The sequence below is a fragment of the Myotis davidii genome, unplaced genomic scaffold (assembly GCF_000327345.1).
Source record: "Myotis davidii unplaced genomic scaffold, ASM32734v1 scaffold112, whole genome shotgun sequence".
NCBI classification, from domain to species: domain Eukaryota; kingdom Metazoa; phylum Chordata; class Mammalia; order Chiroptera; family Vespertilionidae; genus Myotis; species Myotis davidii.
In genome coordinates this window covers 169,940-192,512 of record NW_006284838.1, presented here as the reverse complement: position 1 = coordinate 192,512, position 22,573 = coordinate 169,940, and the positions used below count along the sequence as shown (strand labels likewise).

The following is a 22,573-nucleotide window of genomic DNA, read 5'->3' as shown; positions in this document are numbered from 1 at the left end:
CTTCTAACTGCAGGGTTTCAGATGATGAGTACTTGGGTGAGAATCCCAGGGGTACTATTAGGTTGCACTACAATAAACTATTGGACTAATCATGTTTTCATGGGCACCTAGTGCTGACCCCACATAGGGTCTTATGTGCATGTTGAATATGAGGTGGTCTGAGTGAAAAAGCTTTGTTCTCATATATGACTTGCAGATGTGTGTGTGCATGTGTGTTTAGGTTCATATTTAAGCCTTACATTACCTGGATGCCAGCACACATAGGGAAATCAGACTTAAGTTTGATGTCTTCCAGTCTTAATTAAAGTTGGTGGTACAAGGGAAAGATTGTCAAGCGTCAGTGGAATCCAGGGGCCCTATATTAGAAGGGATGTAGAGCCACCTTTTAGAACATTTCCCATTCCCTGACATACACAGGGACTTACAGTTCACCACAGCCAATGCTCTATCCACTGAACCAAACCGGCTAGGCCTCACACCTCCATTCTTAATATCGAGAACTCTACTGAGAATGGTATAAGAAAGAAGCAAATATGATTTTCTTGTGCTTTTTTTTTTCTATCTAGTGTTGCTTGACAAGTTTTTGTGTAGAGACTTCCAAATTCTAAAGACTCTGGTTTCCAAAAGCATTCTTTCAGGCAGCTTTGCACAGAATGGCCTGAACTGTGAGCACTCTAGTTCAGCATGAGATGCCGTGGCCTGCGTGCTCTCCAGGAATTCTGTGTCTCTGGCAACAAGGGATACACATCTCTTTTCTTCTCAAAGGGTATGTGTGAGGGTAATGGGAAAGACAGCCCAGGCCTCAGGGAGGCTCACTTGCTTTGCATCCTCCAAAATATCCTTATAGCAATTCAGAGCCACTAGTTGAAAAATGCAGTTACTAAGAGTGAAAGCATAAGGAACTGTAAGTAAAGAAAATGACATAAAAGTAAATTCCATCAACTGAGATCGCAGTGAACATACAGGAGGGCCCAGCATCAGGTCAGCAGTCATTGCCTGTAGGTAAGGTTGGCTGCACACGAGAGAAGTGGAGCAAAGTCTAGGCTCCAGGCAAAAAGTGGGGAAGAGGGAAACTGGCATTTTGTGCATCAATTCCATGCCATCCATTATTCTAGACACTTTGTTTGTGCTCGCCTATTGAATCTCTTAACAAATAGGTGAGGCATGTCGTTTTCCTCCTTTTATTGAGCAAGACCATGGTCGAAAGAGAATAAGAAAAGCTGTAGTTGGTGTTTAAATCCAGGGGTACCCAGCAACCAGGCACCATGCTCCTTGAGTGAAGTGGGCAATGGGGGGAGTAGGGGGACGTGCAGCTAAGGGCAGCCCTGGTCTTTTTCAGAGCCTTAGGCCAGGCTGCCTGCCAAAAGCACTTTCCCACTGGTCCTATGTCAGTTTCCAAAATGTCACTGTTACATCACCTTCTCTAGTTTCCACCTTTATAACAAGAAATATGATCATATAAAAAGAGAGGAGCAAGTCCTGCGTGTAACGGAAAAGGTGAGAGGACCAGCGCTGGGAGTAGAGATAATGAAGCATCCTTTACTAATTCCTGTTTAAGCAAAGATTGGTTTTGTCCTCAAAAATGACTTCATAATCTGGATTTTTAAGAAATGAAATGCACAAATATTATCATCCCATAAAATCATTTCAGTTACCGTCTATTTGATAGAACCAAATTAAATTGCCAGTGTTTAGCAATGTGTTGTGCCACTGCCCCCCTCTCCCCTATGACAGTTTTCTATGTTTCAGCCTAATCGTTCATACCACTTGGAGTTAAGAACTACAATGCTATGTATCTTAGCTCATTCAATCCTCACGACTTCTCTACAGTGACATTCATGGTAGCCTCAAGTTACAACTAAGTTATTCCCTGCTTTCTGGAATTAGGCTGGAATTCTAGATTCTAAATCCAGGCCAAAGTGGTTTAAACGGCGTAGGTTTGGAGGAAGTGCATTTGATTGCAGCACGTGAATGGTACACGGCAGAGGACCCACAGGCTTAGGAGGGCGACCGTCATGACTTCATCAGAGAGCCCAGTGACGGTCACGTCACTAAATTAATGGACTCGATCTCATTTGGCGTAGCGGAAGTATCCGATAACCCATCCTAGAAAACTCTGTGTTTTTTTCATAATATTATCATGTTTTGCTATGTTTGTTGTTTGGTTTTTTCTTGTCTTTTTGTCTGGTTGGCTGTTCCTTTTCATATCCCCTGCACGTTCCTTCTCCGCACTTCCATGAAAGTTTGGAATCCCTCGAGCCTCTATCTTAGCCATTCTCCTATTACTCTTCATTTTCCCTTGGGACTATCTTATTGACACCCAAGTGTCACTATATGCATAGCCCCTAAATATTTCTATCCTGAGCGCTGCCACATCCTCTTAGCCTAGATTTCCATGTTTAAGGGTCCACTGGGCATCTGTACTTGGGTATCTTCCAGGCCCTTAAAACTCCCTGAGTCTACAACTGAGCTTGTGACTTTTTCTTCCGTGTCTGGCCTTCCTCCAATATCCTGGTAGTTAACAGCCTCACCATCTAGTCCCTTATAGTTTCAACCTAAGTGCTTTTCATTTCTGTTCCTTTCACTCCCCACCACGATTGTTACTGCTGTCCTACACTCCTCATGCCTGACGTGAGCCATTAGAATAGACTCCTAACAGGGCTCTGCATTTACTCTATCCCTTCTAATCTTTCCCACCCATGCAGAACAATGGAAATGTAAATATCATCACATCACACTCCTCTCCTTTCAAATCCTTCAGTACCTCCCTGCTGTTACAAGGTCATGTTCATTGCACAAGTCCCCATTGCCTCTTGCTCTGTCAAGCTATTAAGGGCGAGAAAAGTGCTCATACAAAGACTCTGGGGTTTGGAGATAACCTGCAGATTCCCAAATGTGCCATTTTTATCTCCTACAGCAGGGCCTTTGCACAAGCGGTGGTTTTCTCTTTCTGGATGACTCTCCTCATCCCCATATCTCTTGTCTACTTGGCTCCTAATTTTATACTTCAGATCTCTGACCTCTCATATCTATGAATAGGTCCATTTATCATATGCTTTCATAACATTACATACCTCTTGTTAGAACATTTATGAAGTCAGCGTTTCATCCCTGCCTTATTTTTAGGGGATTGAAGTTTATAAATAAAGTGATAGATCTGTGGTTACTCAAATTAAAAGTGGCTAAAATGAAAGTCAAATCCAACATTGCCAGATGCTTGCCCCCTTGCTCTGGCCCCTCCCGTGTTGGTTCTTGTGTCCCATGTGACTACACTCACCCTCTTTGGGGTTTTAATTTCACTCTTGATTTCAATTCAGAATTGATTTTGTGCATTTCCCCAGGCCATATTTGACTACCTTCAAATAAGAACAAAAGCCCCACAAAGATTTCATGAGGAAATCATTCAGTTTAGTGCATACAATCTTGTTTTATGTTTTAATGAGTATTATTATCCATCATTTTCATAATTCTTTTTATTGGCACAGGCCAGGTGGGGTAGCTTATCAGATGCAAGTCATGCTTATCCCATTGCAGTCATCAACTCGCAGCAATTAAGTGAAATGGAGTTCTTTATAGTCGGTGCAAGTACATATTTGTTTCCAAGTTCAAATGGAAATTTTAATGAGCTTACAAATGTGGAGATAGAAAGGATTGCATTCTTTAAGGTAGGAATGCTTCCAAACCAGGTGCCCATGACACATTCTGTAATCTCTTTAATTTGAATCTTTTCAAACATAAAATGTAAACTAAGACTTGCCAGGGTCACCTGATTGCCCTTCTCCGCTTATTCAGAAAACTGGATAGTGATATTTCTCTTGGGTTTACTTTCTGTTTTCTGGCAGTCCGGTCAAAATAAAAGAGAAGCAAAACCTAAGAAAGGAAAAAAGAGGGGAAAGTTCTTCTAAATCTTTGTTTCCCAACACACTTCTGTCGGAAAAAGGACACAAAAATTTGTCATGTTTAAAAATAGTGCATGGTCCCAGGAAAGAAAGTTAAAAAAAAAAGACACTAGGTACACCCTAGTGTACCTAGAGATTGGGTTCTGCAGGTGGAGGCTTTAATCCATGTCTGTGTGTCTGGTCCAGATTTGCTTAATTAAAGATGGAGTCCTGCAGTTGACTTTGCTGGGAGAGGAACATCACAAACCCTGGACTCATTGTAGCTGGCCCTGGAAGCTTCTGGGGCATTGTGAAAGCACCCCAACAAGTCCTGGTATGGGGATTACTGTGCCCATGAGCTAATTCTCAGCCAGTTTTCTGGCTGTGTTGGTATCACGCAGAATCATTGACCGGCTGCCTCCTGCATGCCCGCTCCTGGAGATTGAGTGGACAACCTAGGCATGTGCCCTTGACTGGGACAGAAAACCAGGCAGCTCACCATTGCAGGCATGGAGCATGTTGAAAACTCTATATAAATCCAACTTTGTAGAGCAGGGGTCCTCAAACTACGGCCCGTGGGCCACATGCAAATACAAATATTGTATTTGTTCCCGTTTTATTTTGTTTTTTACTTCAAAATAAGACATGTGCAGTGTGCATAGGAACTTTTTCATAGTTTTTGTTTTTTTTTTTAAACTATAGTCCGGCCTTCCAACAGTCTGTGGGACAGTGAACTGGCCCCCTATTTAAAAAGTTTGAGGACCCCTGAGGTAGAGTGTATTCCTGGAGTCTGACCAGACAACCTGAAAATCACCCAGAAAACTAGGGCCTGGCAGTCAGATGGCATGGGAAAGAACCATGAGAGTACCTGCCTGTGGGCAGATCATGCTACAGTTTATTCAGAGACCTGGGAACAAATGACTTCATCATTTTCCTTCTGACACTTCGCCCTCTGCAAAGGACTTAGGACAGAGTCGCAGCAAGGAGGCCAGGTTTGGATGGGAAACCCCTAATGTAAAGAGCCAGGTGCAGAGTTCAGGAAAGGGTGGGGTCAGTTGCTGGTGGTCAACTTGGAAAAGGAGAATTTGTGTGAAGCCTGGGAGGACGTGGGATGAACAAAGGAAAAGTATTAAACCTTAAGAGCATCCCTGGGTGAGAGTTGCTATTTCAGGAACAGCATAAAACAGAAAACCCCTATAAAGCCTGAGATATCTATGTATCTATTAGGTAACAAGTCTTGGGGTGTCAGTCTGTGGGAAGAACCGCAGCTGGTGCTACAGAAGCAGTGGTGAGTGAAATGAATAAATCAACAAAAACATGGTCTCTGCACCAATGGTGCATACAGGGCAGGGCAAGATTTTTTGCGCTGGTGACATTTAATTTGAGATCAGAAGGTGAGTAGGCATTTAAAAAACAAACATGGAATAGTATTCCGGAAAGGGAAAAAGAATAGCATGCATCAGGTCTCTAAGGAGTGAAATGTCAGGTATGCTAGAAGAAAAGGAGAGGAGATAGTATAGGTGGATGGTGTTGTATCAGGCATATCTTTTGTATCATGTATATCCTTTACGTGTCCTTATATTCTTTATCCCCTCAGATTAATATATTTGCAACTATAATTGACATAAAAATAACACTTATTTAAAATATATCATTTGATACACTTTGACATAAATATTCATGCATGGAAACACCATATTTAAGATGATAATATATCTATAATTCTCCAAAGTTTCTTCATGTCACCCCCATTCCCAGTTCCTCACTCCAGGTATCCACTTGCATGCTTTCTATATACTATAGATTGGTTGTCATTTTCCAGAATTTTATATAATTAGGATAATGCAACAGGCACATTTTTGGGGAGTCTGACTTGCACTCAGCATAATTATTTTGAGACTCATGTGTATTGTTACTTATATAAGTAGCTCCTTCCTTTTTATTTCTGTACTAGAGGCCCAGTGCACAAAAATTTATGCGGGGTTGGGGGGTGTCCCTCAGCCCAGCCTGTGCCCTCTCACAGTCTGGGACCCCTCGGGGGATGACCACCCGCTGGTTTAGGCCCCCTCCCCGGGGGATTGGGCCTAAGCTGGCAGTCAGACATCCCTCTGGCAGTCAGGATCCCTCGGGGGATTTCCATTCGCCAGCGGGGAGCAGACCTAAGCTGCAGTCTGACATCCCTAGTGCGGCTGAGGAGGCGGGAGTGGCTCCCACCACCACCGCTGTACTGGCAGCTGGCAGCCTGGCTTGTTGCTGAGCAGAGCTCCCCCTGTGGGATCACACTGGCCACCAGAGGGCAGCTCCTGCATTGAGCGTCTGCCCCCTGGTGATAAGTGTGTGTCATAGTGACCAGTCATTCCCAGTCTTTCTACCGGTAAGGTCAGTTTGCATATTACCCTTTTACTATATAGGCTAGAGGTCTGGTGCATAGGTGGGAGTTGGCTGGTTTGCCCTTCAGGATGGGGGTCCTCACTGGGGTGCCACTGGGGTCCCTGACAGCCTGGGTGAGGGGCTGATGGCTGTTTTCAGGCTGGTCACACCACCTTTAGGGTGGGGGTTCCCCACGGCGGTGCCGGGCCAATCTGGGTGAAGGGCTGAGGGCCATTTTCAGGCTGGGCAAGCCTCCCCAGTGACAGAAGCTCCCAGCCTCTCCTTTTTTCTTTTTATTGTTCTGGGATTTATTAACCTTCTATAATTGAAACTTTTTTTGCTTTGAGTGTAGCTTAGAGCAGGCCGCAGCAGGCGGGGGACCTTGGCTTCCTCCATTCCTGGAGTAGGCAAGCCTCCTGCTCGTTCCAGCTCTGTGGCTGCCAGCTGCCATCTTTGTTGGCAGTTAATTTGCATATCTCACTGATTAGCCAATGGCAAGCTTAGCAAAGGTATGGTCAATTACCATGTTTGTCTATTATTAGGTAAGATAATATCCCATTGTATGGATATAGCACAATGTGTGTATCCATTCACCTGTTCGTGGGCATTTGGATTGTTTCCACTTTTTTGCTATTATAAATAAAACTGCCATGAAAATTTATGTACATGATGAACACTTTCATAAGTCTTGGGTAAATCTCTAGGAATGTAATAGCTATGCATAAGGTAAGCATATGTCTTACTTTCCTGAAATTATTTCTTAAGTGGTTATATCATTTTACATTTCTACCAGAAGTACATGGAAGTTAAAATTTTTCCACTTTCTTGGTACAGTCATTCTTTAATTTTAAACATTCTAGTAGGGATGCCATATAGCTCCAAACAGATTAATTTTCAATTTTATAATGATTAATGATGTTTGCATTTACAATCTATAAATATTTTATGTATGTATTTGCCATCTATATATCTTTGGGGAAGTGTTCATTCAAATCTTTTTTCCATTTCAAAATGCAGCTGTTGTCTTCTTATTGAGTAGTAAGAGATGCACTTATCTTATACCATATACAAGTTCATGTTATTGAATATATATTTTTTGTTGAACAGTCAATGTTTTTGAATATATTATAGATATGAGTCTATACTTTGAAGAGCAAACATTATTAACTTTGATGAAGTCCATTTTATTGATTTAAAATTTTTCATACTTTGTATCTTTTGTATTGTAGTTAAGAAATCTTTGCCAAACCCATGATTACTAAGATTTTCTCCCATGTTTTCTTCTAATAGCTTTATAGTATAAAATTTTACATTAAGGTCTCAAGTCATGGTTCATTTTTATGGATATGGCTATACTACTGTTATAATGTAATTTTTTTAAAGATAATTTCCCCTTTGAATTGTCTTGGCATTTTTCATAAATCAATTGGCCACATATTTTTTGCATATATTCCTGGACTCTCTTGTCTGTCTATAAGTAGGCCAATACCATAGTGCCTTGATTACTATAACTTCATAATAAGTCTTGGAACAAAGTAGTTTAAGTCCTTCACTTTGATTTTTTGGCTATCAAAACATTCTTATGGCTACTCTAGATCTTTTGTATTTCCACATAACATTTAGAATTAGCTTGTCAATGTCTGCAACAACAAAATTCCTCCTGAAATTTTCAGTAGAATTGTACTCAATCTATCTATTAACTTGAGGAAAATTGACATCTTAATAATATTGAGTCTTTCAATCCATAAACATGATGCATCTCTTCATTTATTTGTCTTTTTAAAATTCTCTCTATAATATCTGGGTAGTTTTCAGTGTACACACCTCATGTACCTCTATGTGCTTTATATTTTTGATGATTGTATAAATAATAATTACATGTTAATTTCTGATTATTTGTTGTTATTAAATAGACACATATTTAATTTTTGTATCATCTATCATACAACTTAAATCATGCAAAATTGCTAAGCTTCCTTACTAGTTATACTAGCTCTTTCTTTGTGGATTCTACCAGCTTTTGGCATAGATGATTATGTTATCTGAGAACAAAGATGATTTTTCTTCTACTTTCCAAAACTGAATGGATTTAATTTCTATATTTGCTTATTCCACTGACTAAACTTCCAGTACAATATTGAATAGAAGGGTGAGAAGGTATATTCTTGCTGCATTCCTAACCTTAGGGGAAAAGCATTCAGTCTTTTACAATTAGGTATAGATTATATATATATATTCTTCATAAGTGTGATGAAGTTCCCTTCTATCTCTAATCTTTGAGAATTTTAATCAGGAATTAATGTTAGATTTTAAGTAAATTTTCCATCTAATTAATAATTATTTTTATTGGCTGTTAAAATTGTGAATCACATTTATTAATTTTTAAAATATTAAGCTAACCTTGTATTCCTTATATAAACCCCACTTGGTCATGATGTGTTACTTTTAACATCTTGCTGGATTTGATTTCCTAAACTTTTGGTGAGAATTTTTGCATCTATGTCAAGGAGGAATATATGTCTGTAATTTATTTTCTCTTATGTCTTTGTCTAATGTTCATCTAAAGGTAATGTTGGCATCATAAAATGTATTGGAATGTTTTCCCTTCTCTTACTGTCAGTGATTGTGAAGACCCTGAGATGGTAGAAGACAATTGGATCTTAAGGAATTAATCTTTTAAAAGATAGAATTTTCTCTAATTGAATTATTTTCTTACTTTAGTGTGCATGAGAAACACCTGAAAGATTTTATTTCTTTCTATTATTTTTATCCTCAAGGAGAGGGCTTTTTAAAAATACACATTTTTACTGATTTCAGAGAGGAAAGGAAAATGAGAGAAAGATAGAAACATCAATGATGAGAGAGAATCATTGATTGATTGCCTCCTGCATGTCCCCCACTCGGGATCAAGCCTGCAACCCAGGCATGTGCCCTGACAGGGAATTGCACCGTGACCTCCTGTTTCATAGGTTGACACTCAATCACTTTTCTTTTTTTAAAATTTAATTTAATTTAATTTTTTCCACCACCATTGAAAATTTTCTTTTGAATAGACATTTTTATTCAGAAGGTCCAAAGTGGATCCTTAGTTGACATTTACAAAGACAAACAAATATCCCCCAGCTATTCTCTTATAGTAGCTCTGTGTTCTGAGGGTTCCTAGTCTATTCAGTGGTTCTCAAAACATGTTTTGCAGACCAGCAACATCAGAATCACCTGGGGATTTTTTTTAAATGGGAATGTTCTGTCTCCACTTCAGACCTACTCTGGGAGGGAAAGTAGGTGGCAGTCTGTCCTTCAATAACTCTCAAGGTGACTCCAATGCATACTAAAGTGTGAGAACTACTGCGTTATGTTAATAAGAATGAATCAAAAGGAATAGAGGCACAATTAATTTTGTATATTTTGTGTTATGCATCAAGATTATCTCTTTTATACTGACTTCTTTTTGTGTGTGACAAATATGAAAGATCTCAGAGTCAGGAAGGAGGGTAAGTCAGATGTCTGAGTAGTGTGGAGAATGTATGGATGATCTTTAGAAAAATGGAGAAGCAAGCTGATGGGATTGTTAGCCTCTATTGGATGTCTGCTTCAGCAACGTTATTGTCAACCTTTATTAGTGTCTCCTTTCCCAGTTGTGCAATCTTCTCTCCAATTCTGACCTGTTCAATGCAGAGTGGTGGAAAAGGCAGTTGACTGGTTTTGTACACAGTTATTTTGCCAAATGAGTAAAGGGGAAGGAGAAAAGGATGCAGAAGTGAGGGTATTTGCAAGAGAATAAATGACTGCAATCATGCACCGAAGTCTGTATGCTGTATAAGGAGAGAAATGAAGACAACAAGAGGACAATAACAGAAAGAAGGTTCCGAGATCTATGGGTAAAAGGTCTTGATGAAATGGAAGAACTGTTTCAGTAGACATATTTCAGAAAATAAGCTGGGAATATAAATAATAATGGCTGAGAAGTGAAATGCTTGTTTATGAATTCTGTTGTTTTTATGTGATAAGAAGCTATAAGATATGGTCTTGATAACAGCAATTGAGATAATAGAGATGCCAGATCATGGGTATTGAGGAAGTCACAGAATGGGTGAATAAACATTCACATCCATATTGAAGTTCTTTTTCATTAGTGATGCCAATCATAATCATGGGTGAATGACAGCTAAAGACCAAATAATAAATGCAGTGGCATCGTAAAATAAATTGGAAGTCACCACTGGCATAAGAAGGCTCTGATGGACTCACATTTGTTTCTGTAGCAGATTATTTTGAACCCAACCATCATTTCAAAAAGATATGCCCCCCATGTGTCCTAACGTCATGCGATGTCTTTTGATAAGATACATAATTGTGATATGTGAGTATGAGTTCTGACTTAGCCATGCAAATCAAAATGTAGCAATCAGCTATCCTGTAGACCACTGCCAACAAATTGCATGCTAATAAGTTCCTCATATTTTCCCTATTCATGACAGGATCAAAAAAGTTTGCTTTGAAAAGAGATACCAGCTTAAAAGCACAAGGACGAAGATTGTCTCAGCTGTGCCCTGCTAACATCCTTTCTAATTTCTCTTTTCAAATTCACAGAGAGTGAAGACGTTTATCAAAGGCAGGTGCTGTCAATTTCATGCATCATCTTTGGAATTGTCATCGTGGGCATGTTCTGTGCAGCATTCTACTTCAAAAGCAAGTAAGACCATTCTCTCAAGTGTTAAAAGGTTACTTCTCAGAGGAAGCACTTTGTCTTTTTTAAGTTCTCAGTCTTTGCTCCTGACAGAGGGATCTTGTAAAAATGGGCCCATCCAACATCTAGAGTGACTTAGAATTTTGTAGCCTGTGGTGAGTGTACATGCCACACTTGCATGTATGTGTGTGTGGTTTATCTTTGACGCACATAGCTATCATGCCTCTCTGTGCTCATAAAAACTCTACATTCTTTGCACATTTTGATTACCTGCCAGAATGAAAGTCTCAACATTTGCCTGTGACTAAGGAGTTGACACTCTTGTGACCAGAGAGGTCACACTGCTGTAGACCTAAACATTATCAACCAGTATCTATTGTTTTTCTTTAAAAAATCTACATGTTTTCTTTCAATAGTGTTTTTACATGATATTCATAAAGGTTTTAGCCAAATGTGAAATATGAAAAATTATAAAATCTGTTTTAGTTCCCCAACTGGTATACATATCTCAAATATGCCCTATACTTCCTTTGCCAAAAAACCAGACCTTCTGCACATAAAAGTAGTTACTTTTGACTAATAATGTAGGCTAAAATATACATCCATATACAGCTATGTAATTACATATGTATACCTACATATATCTTTATTTTAACTAAACTTTGGTAAAGGTATTTATTTTAATTATGATAATAGCATAATAAAATAGGAAATACAGATAAACATACTATTTTTTGGTTTCTTGTAAGGCACGTAGGCCTGAATAAGTTGGCACCAATTCTGTTCCTATAGCTTGTTGAAATCCAAACCAAAGCTTCATTGCTTTTCATTGACATATATTTTTCTATCCATTTGTTCTTCTAAAAATAGACCAATTTCCATATATAGCTTATTATACTTGTCTGCATATTTGTTGATCTTCAGAAAAATAATGGAAACTCAGGTCTGAATCCAGAATTAGTAACTATTATGTTTTAATAAACTAGTTGAAAATAGGTTTAGATTTTCAGAATTACTGTGAAAGAGTACAGAGATTCCATATACCCAGACTCAGTTTCCCATTATTGCCTTATATTAGCACGACGCATTTAATATTGATACAGTAATACTAACTAAAGTTCATACTTCCAGATTTCTTAGTTTTTACCTAATGTGCTTTTTTGTTCCAGGGCTACATCCAGATGCCACATTACATTTAATTATTACATCTAGGCAACTCTTAGCTGTGATGTTAGTGGGTTTTTGTTTTGGGTTTTTTTGTGTTTGTTTTTTATTGCTCATTTTATTTTTAAAATTTTTATTGAATTTATTGGGGTGACATTGGTTAATAAAGTTATACAGGTTTCAGGTGTTCCTGTTCGTTTTAAGCACTTATTCTTTGTCAGAGACACTGAGCTTTTCATGTATTAGCTCCCAGTCCTTACGGCAATTGGAATTGCGTGTTATTGCTGCATTTTTAAAAATATCAGGATTCAATTTTAAAATATTAAGTTGTCAAAGCCACACAGTAGAAAATTGCAGATGGAATCATTTTTTTAAAAAAATGATTTTTATTATTTTTCAATTACAGCTGGCATATAATATTACATTAGTTTTAGGTGTAGAGCAGAGTGATTAAACATTTTCCCCTTCCCAATCGATGGGGTCTTAGAAGTTGCACTGTTCTAGTTTCAATCACATGCTTTACACCAACCACACTGGCTCATATATCCTTTCACTGGCTGGTGAAACTGCTGGGGGTGAATGAGGAAGCCCTGCTCTGGTGCAACCCCGAGCACTTTTCAATTTTATTTTTTCAGGGAAGCTACAGGGCACAGTGGCTGTGATTTTACATGTGTTCAAATCTTCAGGCTGCCACTTGCTTGTTATGAACTCTTAAGCAAATTACATGCAGTCCCTTACCTTTGATTTCCTTTTTGGTAAGATGGCCAAAATATAGCTCCCTTCTAGAATGTGTTAAGGATTAATGGGAAAATACTGTCAAAAGGACACCACAGAGTATAAAAGAGTAAGTACTCAGTGGGGCTTGCTATTGTTCACAGCCCCCTTTTCCCCTCAGGAATGTAAGGGTTGGGTAACCCCAGGCGAAGAGTGCGCCCTGGAGCAGGAGAGGAGCAATCACCTGACAGGGCGGTGCAAGCTTCTCCATGCTCCTGCTGCTCCTGAGAAAGAAATGGTGTATTTAACAATAGCAAGTTATTATGAAGAAGTACTTCATTGTTCTTTTTAGAGTGTGAGTTTTAGTTGTACCACATTTACATGGAAGATTGATGATCACGCTCACAAGACTGGCGAGCAGCTGGGTAACCTGGGCCTTCGGTCTTCAGGGCAGCAGTGGGCTCTGGGACACCTCCTCCTGTGGCGCAGTGAGCTGTCCAGGTTTAATGGAAACCTGTTCAGTGTTGGTTTCTTCCTGAGCTGATGGAGGAACACTCTTCCTGAGCTTGCCTTCTGCCTGCCCAGCTGGTACATGTTTTCATTAAAAACAAATAAATAAGAAAATGTGAGAAGAGTAAAGTGATAATAAAAATGGAAGCCTTTCCCAGGTGGAAATTATAGTTCTCATTAAGAGTATAGTTCCTTCTTCTGCACACTTTCCAGGCACGGTCTTCCTTTACTGTTCTTTGCCTAAGAGGAATCCACACCCCACACCAGGCATGTGATTTACACAGCTGAGGGCAGTGTGTGTGTGTGTGGTGTGTGTGTGTGTGAATCAAATAAATGTTAGTCTTTATTAAAAGAAAACTAGGTATTAGGTTTGTTTTGTAGAAGTAACATCATTCATTCACTCACTAAATAAGACACTTCAATCTGCAGGCTGACTCTCTATCCACTGAGCCAAACAAGCTAGGGCAGCATTTACATATTTTTAATATAGGAAGTATACCATTTTTCTGAACCAAACCCACTTTCTAAATCATTTCCTATTTGTGAACATGCATTTTTATAACACCCTGACACAGTATTCTCTGTGCTGACTGCTGGAATTCCAAGTCCCCCGCAAATCCTTGATCAGACTCCACCTTGACCTTTCCTCACTTTCCTAGAGTCAGGTTGTTTCCATTTGTATATGTTCTTTACCTCATCTTGAAAGCCCCAAGTTCTAGGATTGTGGGACCTCTCTATCATTGGTTTCCAAATAAATTCACTTGAACCTCCATCCTGTATACCAGGATGTACTATTTCTGGTGAGAGAAAGTCAAGAGTTACAAAAAAAGCTCACATTCTCTTGGTCACTTAGGTGTTAATCCCCAGATTAACCACTCTGGTCCTTTCTCCATTCTCTTGTCACCCTTGTTATGGCATGACCTCAGTAGATAGAATACTATAGCAAACTGTTAGCTGAGGAGGTAGAAGTGACAAACACCTTCTTGAATTTAGAGGGTTTTCTAACTGAATGAATTAAAACCCAATGACTCTGAAGGACCCAATGGAAGAAATTTTCATCACTCCCAATAAATCAATATATTCCCCCAAGTAGCTAACAGAACTAGTCATTGAGCTTTCAGTCTGGTTGATATGGCTCACATGCAACTATACATTCTCGTAGGTTTTCTTTTTACTTTCAACTCACAGGGTAAGAAGGGTGAGACTGGCTGTTGGGGCCCTTAGCAGACTTTGGAAATGCAGGACATGATTCAACTCTAAGAATGGAAGGGGATGGAGAGGAGGTGTTCCCGGAGCAAAGGCTGGACGAATAATGATCACAACTGGGAAAACACAGGAGGAAAACAAGCGGGTGCTACTGGTCACAGCAGAGATGGTGGCCAACTGCTCTGACTGTCAGTTATTACTCTCTGAAGTAAGGTATTGTAGGCCACGGAAAAAGCCTCGTAAGGACAGCAGCGAATGGTCGGGTATGCTGCTATGATGCTCTTCAATGGTGAAGGGTTAGTCTCCCAGTTGCTAAAACACAGTTATGCTAGGAGTTACTTTTCTCAAGCACATACTCTGACCTGAGATAGATCACAGTTGGTGATGGTTCAATGTGAGGCTCTGAAAGTGTAGACTTTTGCCCCAACATGCAGTGCAAGGCCAGGCCAGTTCCAGAACTCGCTGTGGGATTTACTGAGATCTGCATGACATCCCAACTTCTCCTTCAGTCCAGTCCTTTTTCCTACCCTTTGCTTCTGCTGGTGCTAATCCAAAGAGCCCTCCCTAGTAAGAATCCTGCACACTCCTCAGTGTCTACTTCCCCAGGAGCCCCACCTGCAACATTGCAAATGTTTTCCAACAGACTTGTGACATCAGATATGCCACTACTTACATTTCAGTTCCTTCTGAAGAATTGAGCCAGAGAAACTTAAAAAAACTCAGTTTACTATGCAATGTTGATACCGACATTGCTGGCTAGTAGGGTTCCGGTGTGCAATGCATCTGGTCTCCCCGGAGCAGGTGTTCTCATGAGAGGGTTGATGGCACAGCGATCATTTCCTTTGTTGGCTGTTACTGGGGAAAGGATAAGAGCAAAAATGGGCGTGCCTGGGAAAGGGCAGGATGACTGAGAAGGAGGCAGGTGAGTCGGGACGTGAGTGAAAAGGAAGGAAAGTAAGTGATAAAAGGACTTAGGAACTGTTCTCAAACATTTTATAAACAATTCCTTCAGAAATTTATATTTCCCAAACACCGAATTATGGAATCACTGGAAGATAGTGTTTCTTATATTTAATTCTTAGGAGCGTAAGCCTCTCTCACTGCCTCATGATGAGTTACTCAGGTGGAACTTTCTGATCTCCCATTTGCTTCATCAGTGAATTCCTGATAGGATTTCTTGACTATGATGTGCTTCTAAAAATGCTGATGTGATTGATTTATTTTTAACAATAGGCTGCAGATGAGCTGTTAGGAAGTAGATACATAATTACAACTGGATTAAAGCAATTTAGAGTACTGGAGATAAAAGCCCCCCAAATAATTGAAAAGATGAAAGAAATATTTAAATAGAGTGCATCGCACTGGTGTAAATTCAAAACCTCCATAGCCCGTGGCAAATGCTGAGAGATACAGTTCATACGATCTTTTCTTTGCTCTCTGAGCCAGTGTTCTAATTCCTCTGCAGCATCAGCACGTGCGGACTTGCTAACTGGTGAGCTGGGGAGGAGCTCAGCATTCCGCATGCACTCCCACCTTTAGTTTCCACAGGATGCATGGAAGACAGCTTTTACAGACTCCATTTGCAGATGAAGAAACTGAGGCTCAGGGACGGTTAGGAAATCAATCTCTTGATTTAGGAAATCCAAACGGAACTGGAGGGTGGCAGATACAAGTCTCAGTCCCTCTAAGACCTGAGCCCCAGCTCTGCAGAGAGCGGCCTGCTGGTGGCTCCCTGCAAGGCCAGCGCTCTGCTCCACCAGAGCTCTGTCCTAGGCAGGGCCGCGGGCAAGAGGCAGAGTTCAGGGCAGATGACTCTGCAGAGGTTTTTGTTCGCTTGCTATTGTTCGTTTGTTTGTTTTATTGGTGTTGAGTCTTCTGCTGATAAATAGATGCTGCAAAGCCCTTGGGACAGAGCAGCTAATAACGCGGTGATCTGTTGCATCTTGCTGCTAGAGCCAGCCCACATATGCAGGCAGAAGTCCTTTATTTGGAGTCTGAACACTGAGAGTAGGCTCAGCCTTCCCTCTGAGAAACTGCGGGTCCACGGGCAAGTGCCTTGCTGGTTCTGAGTGACGGTTAAGAGTACAGAATACGTGGCCACACTGCCTGGGTCTGCATCCAGCTTTATAGCACTTCCTGGCAATGTGAGTGTGGGCAAATAATCTAATTTCCTGTGCCTCAGATTTCTTATCTAAATGGGTACGAAGTAATCCCTCATCTCACAGCATTATTGTGAAGAATAAGTGAGTTGATAGATGGAAAACATTTAAAGTGATTTTGGGCCCTAGCCGGTTTTGCTCAGTGGATAGAGCATCAGCCTGTGGAATGAAAGGTCCCAGGTTCGCTTCCAGTCAAGGGCACATGCCTGGGTTGCAGGATCGATCCCCAGTAGGGGGCGTACAGGAGGCAGCTGATCAATGATTCTCTCTCATCATTGATGTTTCTATCTCTCTCTCCCTCTCCCTTCCTCTCTGAAATAAAAAAAAAATAGATTTAAAAAAATAAAATGATGTTTGGCACATTATGGATACTATTTAAGAGTTAACTGTTTTTGTTATTTACAAAAAATGTTTGCAAAGGGGTAAAAATCTTTATAGGCAGGGTTGATGATAACAATAATGAGCTGGTTCTAAACTATAAGAAAGAAAATATACACTCATTATGGTACCTATGCCAGCCATGCAATCAAGCTACACATGCTTGACTTGTAAAGATACAAATGTGACTTTGTAGTATGTTACATGTATGTGGCTGTTAGGCCCAAGCTTCCTATTTTCCACTGGTCACTTCTCCAGAACATTTCCAATTCTTTGCAGCTGACCACTCAGGGTGAGGGACCCTTTGCATCCATGAGGGCAGGGACCATCCATTACGTTTCTTTCCGCCTTCAGAACACTGCTGGGCGTGAGTCCCTGGGAGATGATGGGCAACACCACCTTCTCTCCAAATTGGAAGGAGTTCTTGGTAGAGTTGAAAATAGGGGAAGGATTCCCTTTAAAAAGAGAATTAAACTGAGTTTCCTCTAGCTTTAGTAAATGACAGATGATAGGAGTGAATGAAACAAACAATATGAATAGCATACATGTATGTAACGATTTATTCACTTATTTATTTAAACCTGCAGAAAACAAGCTAAACAACTTCAAGAGCAGCTGAAAGAGCCGCAGAGTGGTAAAAACTACAGCCTCAAAGCATCCAGCACAATGGCAAAGTCAGAGCACCTGGTGAAGAATCATGTGCAGCTGCAGAATGTAAGTTACATGTCTTTGCATCTCTTCCCACAGCCCTCCGCAGTGGTCCCAGGCCAGGCAGGGGTGGGGAGCCTGCAATCAGACTTGTATGTGTATTTTTACAGTATTTTGGAGATTTTTTCTTAAATCATCTTGCAGTTCCATGTGTGCACATGAACGAATACATGTACTGGATAAAAGAGAAAAGTTAAATCTCAGTCTGGATTACAATAGGTAATAGAAAGTCATCTCTGGAAGCAAAGAGAGCTTCAGTTGTTTGTTCCATAATCACTTACTAAATCCTTACTTTGTGTCAGAAATTGTGCTGGGCACCAGGAATACAAGGCTCCCCACCGTATGGCAACTCACGTATTGTAAGAAATGCAAACACCAGAATCAGAGATGTGTGGGCTGAGATGGTTGCTATTGAAACAGAAATTGGAGAAGGGATCAAAGAGGAAAGGGGAGAGGGGTCAGGTGGAGGCTGCCTCTTAAGAAAGTCAGGCTTGAGCTGAGTTTTGAAGGATGTGAAAGGTTCATCAGATAGTCACAGGGCAGAGATGGGAGAAACACTCAAGTCATGAATCCTAAGAACGCACCTCAAGGGAAGGAAGGGGTGTGAGAGAAGGCCAAGGTGAGCAAGGTGGGAGGTGGGCGTTGTGGACCCACGGTCAGTGCTTCTAACAACTTGAAGTTAAAAGCAAACTCTTGGAATCGTACATCTTTCTGAAGTAGTTTTCATCTTTTCTGAGATATATTTCAAAATGCTGAATCAAAGGCAAGTGGATACCGCCTAAGACATACTGAAATATCTCTCTCAGGGTAGCCACTCTGCCCACACACAAGGTTGCACTTCCTGATTCTCAAGCACAAAATGAAGGGACAGAGGGCACAGTAAAAATCCAGTATTTGAGTATAATAGTCAATCACCATGACACATTCCACCCCTCCAAATGCATAAATCACTGGGAATGTATGCATCAGTTGTGACTCTAAGATATCATTACCCAAACAGTTACCATTTTGCTGGGCATAACAGATGTACTTAGATGTTTAATGTGGATTCATAAATCAGGATTGCTTCCCAGCAAAGTTTTATTTAACTTGCAATCATGGCGATGTGTAGAGATTGTTCTTTTCTGAAACACAGAGAACGCTTTTGCTAATGATTTCTAATGAGTATCCTCTCACCACCCTAAAACAAATGCAGTGATGGAGGGCTTCAATTCCCTAGCATCTGGACCTGTCAGAGACAAAGCCAGCCACTAGCTCAAATAGTAAAGAGAGACTGTAATCAGTAATCTACTATTGCATTATGAAAGAAGGTCCAGTGTGAACTGAATTTCAGTTTGTTCAGAGGTGACTGAGTGTTTTTTGTTTTGTTTTGTTTTAAATATATTTTTATTGATTTCAGAGAAAAAGGGTCAGGAAGAGAGAGATAGAAACAGCAATAATGAGAGAGAATCTATTGGCTGCCTCTTTTAGCACCCCCTAACTGGGAATAGAGCCTGAAATCTGAGCATATGCCTTGACTGGGAATCAAACCGTGACCTCCTGGTTCCTAGGTTGATGCTCAACCATAGAGCCACACTGGCCCGGGGTGACTGGGTGTTTTAAAGACAGAATGAGAGAATGGGATGGGGGAAACAGCAGGAGCTCAATAGAACCGGGTGTCAATGTAAGAAATGTTTAAACCTGTAGAGGATTTTTATGAGTTTATTTGAGCAAAACTGACATCTTCTGGGATGCCAAATTCCAAGGGACTGAGAAAACACTCCAGGAAATGGCAGTTGGCACCTGACTTTGTACATTACAATCAAAGGAGGAGGCCCAAGGGGTTACATGAAATCCATTGGTGATTTAGGGAGGTGGGAGAAAGCAAAGCTGAATATCTCTGGGGTTGGATAAAAAAGTAAAATAAATAGCCCCATGCTTCGTTTACATTTGTGGGAATAGGAGAGTTAACAGTCAACAATTAACACAATTAACAACAACAATGAGGGGATTTGTGGTCTCCACTGTGGTGCGGTGAGATGTGTCGTGGGGGAGAGGAAATTACCCTGATATTCCAAAGGTATGTTCACATGCAAAAAGTCAGTAGACAGGTTCAGCTAAGGTAAGGATTGACCATTGTCAGGGAAGATACCAGCCGAGGATATGACTACCCAGCACTACTAACTTTTAGTTAGAGAGTTTTAATTTCAGACCATCCTATGTGGTTACATTATGTCTCTGAGTTTGTAAGGCCACCACCATACAGGGCTCCCCTGAGCTGTCATGTTTAGTACACGGCCCCTTTTCATCTTCTGGGAAGTGGAAAAATTATAGAGTTGATCAGTGTAAATGCGATTAAGCCAACATTTATAGCATCTGCTAGCTGGCAATTATTCACTCTAGGATTATATACTTCCTCAGAGACTGGGCGACAGAAGCCCTATCCTTCTTATTGATTACATTTCAAAGAAATGGTTTTTGGGTCCTTGAGAGACACTCCTGAGTTGTAGGAGATTCATATACACCTCAGAGTGACAAAGGAAGTTTACAGTTGTAAGCCCTGCTTAGCAAATGCCCTAGAAAAGGGAGGTCAGGGGCCCTTGCTCAAGTGTTGGCTAGAACAAAGGGTGAATTATTTTGGAGACCTTGAGGGTTTTGTTTGTTGGTTTGTTCTCAGGCAGGCCCTTTAAGTGGACCCAGAGTCAGCCTTGAGATGTTATAAACTATGTTAGAGTTTAGTCATCTTTTAGTGTGGCTGTGAGTGGGTGAGTGGATGAAATCATTTGTACTGAGAATCTACAGTTTTATAGGCCAAAGTTAAGGCCTTCTCAAAAAGAGGGCTCAGAGGAGCCTGTCTAAAGTTTGGTCAAGCCCTGGCCAGTGTGGCTCAGTGTGTTGAAGCATTGTCCCGTGCACTGAAGGTAGCTGGTTCAATTCCTGGTCAGGGCACATACCTAGGTTGTGGGTTTGATCCCTGGTTGGGGCACATATTGGAGGCAACCAATCCTTGTATCTTTTTCAGGTTGATGTTTCTCTCACCATCGCTCTCTCCATCCTCCCTCTCTAAAATCAATTAAATAATTAGTTTGCTCAAGAAGAAAGAGCATCTTTGCCAGTCCCTTTGCATTTTACAGGGTTACAGCAGAAAACACAGCTTTGTATGCATTTTTATTTTTTCCTTTCTTTTTTCTTTTTTTTAAATATATTTTATTGATTTTTTCACAGAGAGGAAGGGAGAGGGATAGAGAGAGTTAGAAACATCGATGAGAGAGAAACATCGATCAGCCGCCTCCTGCACATCCCCCACCGGGGATGTGCCCACAACCCAGGTACATGCCCTTGACCGGAATCGAACCTGGGACCTCTCAGTCCGCAGGCTGACGCTCTATCCACTGAGCCAAACCGGTTTTGGCTTATTTTTTCCTTTCACTAAACACAGGAGCAACAGCAATTTGTGTCTGATCTATACTCTCCACACTCACTCATTTGAGAGATAGCATCAAGGTCCACAAAGTGGCCACTTCACAATGTCCTTTCGTCCTTCCCCTCCTAGTAGACATCCATGTTCTTTCCCATTTTTTACTACGAAAGCAAAATGAGAAGAAACTTCACTCTTGTGCTTCTCCCACCCATCATTTGATTGGACTTATTAGGATTAGAATAAAAGAAAGAAATTACTAACTGTAAGGATCCAACACTTGAAAGACCTTTGAGAATAGATAATTTTTATTTCTCTCCCTCCTCTCTTTTCTACAGCCCATCCTCCTCCCCTCCCCCCACCACACACATGGCATTTGTGTGTTTGCCGAAGGCAGCAGAGGGTGAACCCAACTGGATTATTCCCATAGAGTCCCAGATATGACATGGCAAAGTGTCTTTTTATATTGATCCCATTTTTTAATAGAGAGGGTGTATGTATAAGACATTTTGTCTCACAGTAGTGATGTGGTCAGCTAAGATAATGCATTTCAAGAGATCATCAGTTCACAGGTCTATACAGGAATTGGGAGTTCAGGCAGAAATAGATATGAAAGGAAGGCTGAAAAAAAGTGAGTGCATTGAAAAAACATATGCATGCCAATGTGGGAGGGGGGGCTAAAATAATATTTTCACTCCTACCTTCTACCTTCTTCTAGCTGAGCTAATAATTCAAATAACATACAGCAGATTAACAGGAGAAAATCAAATTTTAATACGTACCTATAGGGAATTCACATAAGCCTGAAAATTCTAAAGACAGTGATACAAAATTGGGTACATATTGGAAAAAGGAGAAAGCGGGGACAGGCCCTCAGACTTCAACATTGAAGATGGACAATTTGTAGGTAGTTGAGGAAGAGCAGAACACACGTGGCTTGGGAATTCTTGCTGGGCAACCCAGAAACAAAGGGGCACAGAGGACAATCTGCTATGAAGCTCCTGCTGGGAGCCTTCTCATCTAGCAAAATTACTTTAAATTAGGCTAAAGTGGTTTCTTTTCTGGAGCAAGTCTTGTCATCTGAGCCTCTTGGGCAGGAAAGGGGGAGGGTCAAATGTTCTTTCTGCATCTTTTGTTTCTTGACAACTAGCTGAAAAACAATGGCACAGCTTTAGGATGGCAAAACATTGGCCCCTTTCACCAGCTATAGCATTCTATGCAGTGCCAGCTTGGGCTCAAGGGAGTGCATAAATGGCACCTCCTACCATATCCTGGGATGAACAAGTTGTTTTCCCAAAGACGCACATCAATTCCAGTCCTAGAAAGCAATGTGGGTACTATTAGCTTTGTTATCCCTCTGTCAACATTTATTTTGTTAATTTAATGGGAGACATGTATATAT

The 22,573-nt window shown here is 40.7% G+C and overlaps 1 protein-coding gene across 1 annotated transcript in view; it reads left to right on the top strand.

Moving 5' to 3' along the window:
• Positions 1–22,573, top strand: part of NRG3 (neuregulin 3) — a 1,107,294-nt gene that overhangs the window by 1,057,863 nt on the left and 26,858 nt on the right. The window contains exons 5-6 of the mRNA XM_006755074.2: positions 10,839–10,941; positions 17,654–17,780. Of these exons, the coding sequence (XP_006755137.2) occupies positions 10,839–10,941; positions 17,654–17,780 (230 nt within the window). The remainder of the gene's footprint in view (positions 1–10,838; positions 10,942–17,653; positions 17,781–22,573) is intronic.